The following is a 6,968-nucleotide window of genomic DNA, read 5'->3' on the forward strand; positions in this document are numbered from 1 at the left end:
TCTGACAAGTATGGCAACAGCGGCAGACGGCAGTGCTTGGCAACATCCGCCTTCAGTCCGGGCCAAAAGAAATGTTTCAATATCAGCTGATAAGTTTTAGTTATACCTAAATGTCCTGACCACTGGCTCTCATGTGCTACAGATAACACCTGTTGTCTATAACCCACAGGCACAACCACTTGTTTTACAGTATTCCACTCACAACCATTTGCATTAGGAGGAGACCATTTACGCATTAATATCCCATCGTTAAGGAAATAAACTACGTTGCCCCCTATTTCAGATTCCTCACTAGCTGCATGTAAAAAACATTTGTTTAATGACTGATCAGCTACTTGAGCGACACGCAATCGCTCGCCGGTTACAGGCAGAGATAGGCTGTCAGCGGATGGTATGGTAGGACTCGGGGAGGATGGTAACTCTACCACTTTCTCCCTGGGAGAAGCTGAAACAATCGGGTTCTCATCCCTTTCAGAAAAGGCTTGCATAATCACACTATCACAGAGAGAAACATCGCTATCCTCCTCTCTGCCTCGACTCGATTGTGCACGAGTTATAGCGCACACCGGAAACAACCGCTGTTTCGCATAGGCAGCCTACACATTAGGAGTCATCATCATGCCGGTGTCAAATCATATCATAATAAAATAAATACATAGCCTATATATTCGTCTTTTTTAAAATAGAAGGAATCAGAATGTGAACTTTAGCGAATTGTATTCAAATTGTGCTTAGAGGGAATTATTTTCACCGGACATTTATGTCCGACGAGTTTTCAATTTGTCGGACTTCAAAAAAAAAATACGGACAAAGTCCGGGAATTACCGGTTAACGGAAACCCTGACACACACATACATACAGACAGAGAGAGAGACACACACACACACACACACACACACACACACACACACACACAGACAGAGAGAGAGAGAGAGAGAGAGAGACACACAGAGAGAGAGAGAGGGAGACAGAAAGACAGACAGAAAGAGAGAAAAGTAGAGAAAGATAATCTTTTTTTTATTATTAAGTAAGAGAGAGAGAGAGAGAGAGACACTGTGAGTGTCAGTATGAGGTGTTATAGTAGCCTTCTGTTGAGAGATGTTATAGTCTCCTTCTCTGAACAAGTTGGGTTAGGGTTAGTTGATGTGAGTGTTGACGTTGACATCTGCCTCTGTCCTCCAGGTGTTCCCATGTGTCAGATCTGCCTGCAGGCTTCACCGTCCACCCTCCAGACCTCCTCCAGTCCAGCCTGGAGTTCCCCCGCAGCCAGGCCCAGACCGAGGCCCAACACCAGCCTGGCCAGGGCCGGGTCTCCCCCTGTGGGGCAGGTAGGTACTGCAGCACTGCGTCTCCTGAGACACCCGCTTTTCCCCTCTACTGTGTCCCCTAAAAACTTCTATGGCCCCCCTTGTACTGTTTCTCTGTTTCTCTAGTGTCTATATAAAAAATAGAAAAGAAAAAAAAAGGTTACCGTAGGTTTAGAAGAAGGTGATAGAAGAAGGGTTAGGGTTAGGTTACCACCCCACAAACTGGTTTTTAATTGGTTCCCTTTGTACTGCGCTAGGCTACTGCCTTTTTAAAATCAGTCTATTTATTTAGTGCAGGACACTGCTGCTACTGCACAGCACTTTATGTCTCTCATGTCCTGTGTCTTTTATTGTTACTATTGTCTCTTTCTTTTCTGGCACAGTGTTGAGTGTCTAGTCCCATTTCATTTCACTGCATGTTTTACTTTGTATTTCTGTGCATGTGACAAATAAAGCACCCTTGACCCCTTGAACCCTTGATCCAGACAAAGTAAATGTCATCTGTCTCTGTTGTAGCTATCAGCTGGTGCGCTGTGTCTGACCAGCCACTAGATGTCACTGTGAACGGCTACAAACACGGGGTGACCAAGAAGTGTCTGGGCACAGCCAAGGCCAGGTAACATCAGACCCATTTATTATCATATCTAATCCATTCATGAATAATTCAGCTCTAGTCCCGATACATTCATACATATTCATATTCACCCTGTCTGTCACCATCATCTTTGTTATCAATATCAATAATTAATGGAATAAATGGTAAATGGACTGCACTTATATAGCGCCTTTATCCAAAGCGCTTTACAACGGCCTCTCATTCACCCATTCACACACACATTCACACACCAATGGCGGCAAGCTGCCATGCAAGGCGCCGGCCCGCTCACTGGGAGCAATTAGGAGTTCAGTGTCTTGCCCAAGGACACTTCGACATGTGGCCAGCCGGGGCTCGAACCGCTGATCTGCCAACCTTGCGATCATTAGACGGCGGCTCTACCTCCTGAGACACAGCCGCCCCAAACTGTCCCTCCTGAGACGTCTGCTAATGTAAATGTAAACGCAGTAAATGTCCACTACTGTTCACATTCAGAATCCATTCACTCAACCTCTCACAGCCATGTACACATAAGAAAAAGACGACCACAGTACTGTAGTAAATCACCTTTCATTACTACCATTACCTCCCCCTGTATTCACCTTGCGTTACTACCATCACCTCCCCTCTGTATGTTGTTTGTCAGAGCTTGTGATTGACAGCTGTCTGCCTCCCTCTCTCTCCAGGTCTCTGATCTGTAAAGTAGAACTCTTCCATTCCTTCCTGTCTCTGCTGGCTGCCACCGACCAATCACAGCTCCCGGAATCACTCAGGTAACAGGATAGTCTGTTATACAACAGTTAGTTCCCGATTAAGTAATTTGATTGGACAAGAGGCATTCCATGAGTGCTGATATAGTACAGTATAACAGCACTGGGACTTTTAACTATATGCATCACTCCGCCGCACAGGTGTTCTACTAAATGACCGTTAATTAGACTACATGTTTGTGTTCAGGTTTGGCAAACTCTTCATTTATGCTTCCAACAGTCACTGAATATGTAGAACCAACAACTTGAACCAACAATGAAATTCCACTGAGTGACAATTAGAACTTTGGGTGCCAAATACATAAAGGGTAGTTTGCCCTATAATTAACTCTGTGTTATAGCTGTGGTGTCCGTTAGAGAAGGGAGAGCTGAAGAACATTACCAACAATACAATATTGTATTATTGGCTTGTACAACATTGCCTCCCATAGATTGATGCTTTTCATAGATTGACGATGGCCCATAGCATGTAAACGATCACATAGAGAGTGTGTGTGTGTGTGTGTGTGTGTGTGTGTGTGTGTGTGTGTGTGTGTGTGTGTGTGTGTGTGTGTGTGTGTGTATGTATGAGTGAGAGAGAGAGAGAGAGAGAGAGAGAGAGAGATCCCATTTCACCCCTTGGCCCTCGATTTTAGTCCAAGTGGAGATTTTTAACACTTAATCAGCCATGAGGGGACCCCTGTGAGTAAAACAACATGTTATATCTTTGCACTCAATCAAATTTCAGGACCCTCCTTTCATGACTTGTCCTAGATATGTGCGTTCTACCACCCAGTATCCTTACATGTTCTAAATCACATCAGGATAAGCTAGTATGAAGCTACTTTGCTTTGTTTTTCTGTGTAGGAAGCAGGCTAATTTACAAGCGGCCAACTAGTGGTCGTTGTGTGTAAATAGCAGCTTGAGCATTGTAACGAGGCGGCTCTTTTAGTAGGTAAAAAGGCACGGCTGTTCTAGTGTTCTAGTGTTAAGGACAAGACTCAGAAGAGAGCCACAGCACTCTTATCACACGTCTTATGAAATCCCAGAATGCATTGCTAATCATCCCAGAATGCATTGCTAATCATCGCCACGATAGTGAAAAGAGGAATAACCAAGAAGAGATCTCTGCATTAATGAAGATTAAAAAGATTATGGTGACCATCGTGTTATCTTAGTTTAATGTCATTTCAAAGTATTATAAACCTTTTCTTTATAGCAAGCATAACGAAAAAAAACACTATTATGCCTTTGTCTAGCAGCTAGTGGCTGTGTGTCTAATGTTATCTATCTAACGTTACATCTTTCAAGGCTGATTTGTGCATGACAGTCTCGCATTCTGACATATTTCCATGTCAAGCATTTGAGGCCCGAAATGTATCTAAAGTTCAGCTGCCAAGTTGTTGCACTGTTGTCCTACATCAGTGTTGTTGTACTGTCCTATATCAGTGCAGACTGGCATGGTAGGAGCAGGGCTGCTAGCCTACAGAACACTGCTATTCTGTCATGGTCTGATAATGAAGCATTGTTCTTTTTTATTTGACCACTTGTTTGATCGATTGATAGCGTGAAACTTAAGTTGTGAACGAATCGCGAGCGTCGATGCTTTTCTATGATACTACTACTACTAATAATAATAACTTTATATAGCGCCTTTCATAAAACCCAAGGACGCTTTACAATTCATGGGGATATGGTCAGACAGACAAAACAGAAAACAAACAAAACAAAACAGAAACAGTGACTAGGGGCCAAAGGCTTTGGAGAACAGGTGGGTTTTGAGGGCTGATTTGAAGGAGTCCAGGGTGGGGGGCGTTGCGGATCACTATGGGGAGAGAGTTCCAGAGGGTAGGTGCAGCCACGCTGAAGGCTCTGTCCCCAAAGGTACTGATGACGTATCAGGGTCTTGAAGGATTGTCCCATTTCATAAGGGAAGATTTTCAACCACTACCCCTTGTAACTCCACTACCCCTTGTAACTCCCTTCCGAGGGGCAAGCGGCCGAAACCACGAAACGGGGGGGTAGGGGTAAAACAGGGAAATGGTATTGGGCCAGAGAGTGTGAGTGAGGGAGTGTGTGAGTGTATGAATCCACTCCCAGAGGAACAACAGACTCCCTCTGTTCCTCAGTTAACCTGATCCTGCCTCTCCCCCCTGCCTCTCCCCTCCCCCCCTGAGATCCTTTAATATGCCTCTCAGGCTGTGTGTCGTCTCGTATAATAGCCGGGTTATTATTCAACTAGCATAGTAAAGATGACGAGGAGACTATTATGTGCTGCACGTATCTCTTTAGGTAATACAGGACCAGACAACTCTCCTGTTTTGGTGAAATTCCGAAAACAATTGGGAGTTTCTTTGCCTGGGGGTATAACTCTGCCTCGTAAGAGCTTTCTCGTGTCTGAGGGAGTCAAGTTGCCTGATAATTAGAATCACACACCGAATACGTGTGTGTGTGTGTGTGTGTGTGTGTATATGAGAGAGAGAGAGAGAGAGAGAGAGAGAGAGAGAGAGAGAGAGAGAGAGAGAGAGAGAGAGAGAGAGAGAGAGAGAGAGAGAGAGAGAGAGAGAGAGAGAGAGAGAGAGAGAGAGAGAGAGAGAGAGAGAGAGAGAGAGAGAGAGAGAGAGAGAGAGAGAGAGAGAGAGAGAGAGAGAGAGAGAGAGAGAGAGAGAGAGAGAGAGAGAGAGAGAGAGAGAGAGAGAGAGAGAGAGAGAGAGAGAGCAAAAGCAAATGGTAATGTCGGTGGGGGTGTGGGGGGGGGGGAGGACTGGATTCCAAACCAGATATCTCAGCAATATGGTGATTGAGAATTCAGATGGGTGTGTGAAATCAGAGGCAGGCGGAGGGACCGCAGGGCCGTGTCATCGCCCAGGAATCCCTCATTTCCTCATTTCCTCCAGGAACAGACCACAGAACCACCGGCTCTGGACAGTTGTAACTTTGGGCCTTTTTACATTTCACATTCATCGGTCTTAGCCGAGGATCAGTTGCTTGCTGCTCTTACCCTCACTTTACTTTACTTCTCTTCAGTCACTTCACCTCACTTCACCTGTCCTGACCACACCACACCACCTGTCCTTACCACACCTGACCACACCACCTGTCCTGTATTAACAATGACAAGTGAATTATTTACGGTTGACACCCATTGTCTCACATTGAAAAAAGCACGACTGTGATGATGATTGGAGTGTCACATAGGACTGATACAACCTGTCGTAAGACAATGGATGGCCGTGTGTGTGTGTGTGTGTGTGTGTGTGTGTGTCCACCACAGGGACGGCTGTGTCTCAGGAGGTAGAGCCGCCGTCTAATGATCACAAGGTCGGCAGATCGGCGGTTCGAGCCCCGGCTGGCCACATGTTCGAGGTGTCCTTGGGCAAGACACTGAACCCCAAAATTGCTCCCAGTGAGCGGGCCAGCGCCTTGCATGGCAGTTTGCCGCCATTGGTGTGTGAATGTGTGTGTGAATGGGTGAATGAGAGGCCGTTGTAAAGCACTTTGGAGCAGCAAAAAAGGCGCTGTATAAGTGCAGTCCATTTACCATTTACCATTTTGCAGGGGGAAGGAGCTGCAGACCTACCTGGACTACAAGCAGGCGGCTCAGTCGTACCAGCAGGCTTGGCTGCAGCTGCGCTCGCAGGCCTTCCCTTCCTGGCCGCGCAGCGACCGCAACCTGCTGCTGTTTCACTGACACACAGACACACACACACACACACAGACACACACGCAGACACACACACGCACGCAAGCGTTCCTGACTGGAAGGATGGACACAGTAAGACTGGATGGTGCGACACCATGAAATTGACCCATCTCTTCAGGTCACACCTTAACTGCTCCTCCTGATACATCTACTACCCCCCAGCACTGCGTCTCCTGAGACACCCACATTTCTTCTATTGCCCCCCTTGTACTGTTTCTCTGTTCTCCAGTGTCTATATATATATATAAAAATAAAAATAAAAGTTTTCCTTCTATCACTGAGACTGCCAATGGCCCCGGGCCTGAGCTAGATTATTCTTCCTGCTACGACTGGTGGATTGATGATTCACTTGCTTAGTCAAATGCGTCTGCTAAATGCCAAAAATTTAAATGTAAATGTAAATTGTCTGACGTGTGCAGATGCGTAGAAGAACATTGAAGAACAGACAAAGTCACATTGCTGCTATGAAGCATTGGAGTCCGGGACACACATCCTGTGTGAGCATCGGGTGTGCGTCGATGACCCTCTTCGCTTTTCATCTCGGCATCCATGTTAACAGGTTAGAGCAGCCATACAGCCATGTTAACAGGTTAGAACAGCCATACAGCCCATGT

General features: G+C 46.0%; 1 protein-coding gene across 1 annotated transcript in view; it reads left to right on the forward strand.

Moving 5' to 3' along the window:
• The window catches only part of adat1 (adenosine deaminase tRNA specific 1), a gene marked incomplete at both ends in the record, with an annotated part of 12,583 nt that extends 6,241 nt beyond the window's left edge, over positions 1-6,342 (forward strand). Inside the window, 4 exons of the mRNA XM_080544791.1 lie at positions 1,183-1,328; positions 1,824-1,923; positions 2,589-2,675; positions 6,210-6,342. Coding sequence (XP_080400917.1) covers positions 1,183-1,328; positions 1,824-1,923; positions 2,589-2,675; positions 6,210-6,342 — 466 coding nt within the window. The remainder of the gene's footprint in view (positions 1-1,182; positions 1,329-1,823; positions 1,924-2,588; positions 2,676-6,209) is intronic.
• Between the last annotated feature and the right edge of the window lie 626 nt (positions 6,343-6,968).

This window comes from Nansenia antarctica (genome assembly GCF_963989245.1).
Source record: "Nansenia antarctica genome assembly, chromosome: 14".
Classification (NCBI taxonomy): domain Eukaryota; kingdom Metazoa; phylum Chordata; class Actinopteri; order Argentiniformes; family Microstomatidae; genus Nansenia; species Nansenia antarctica.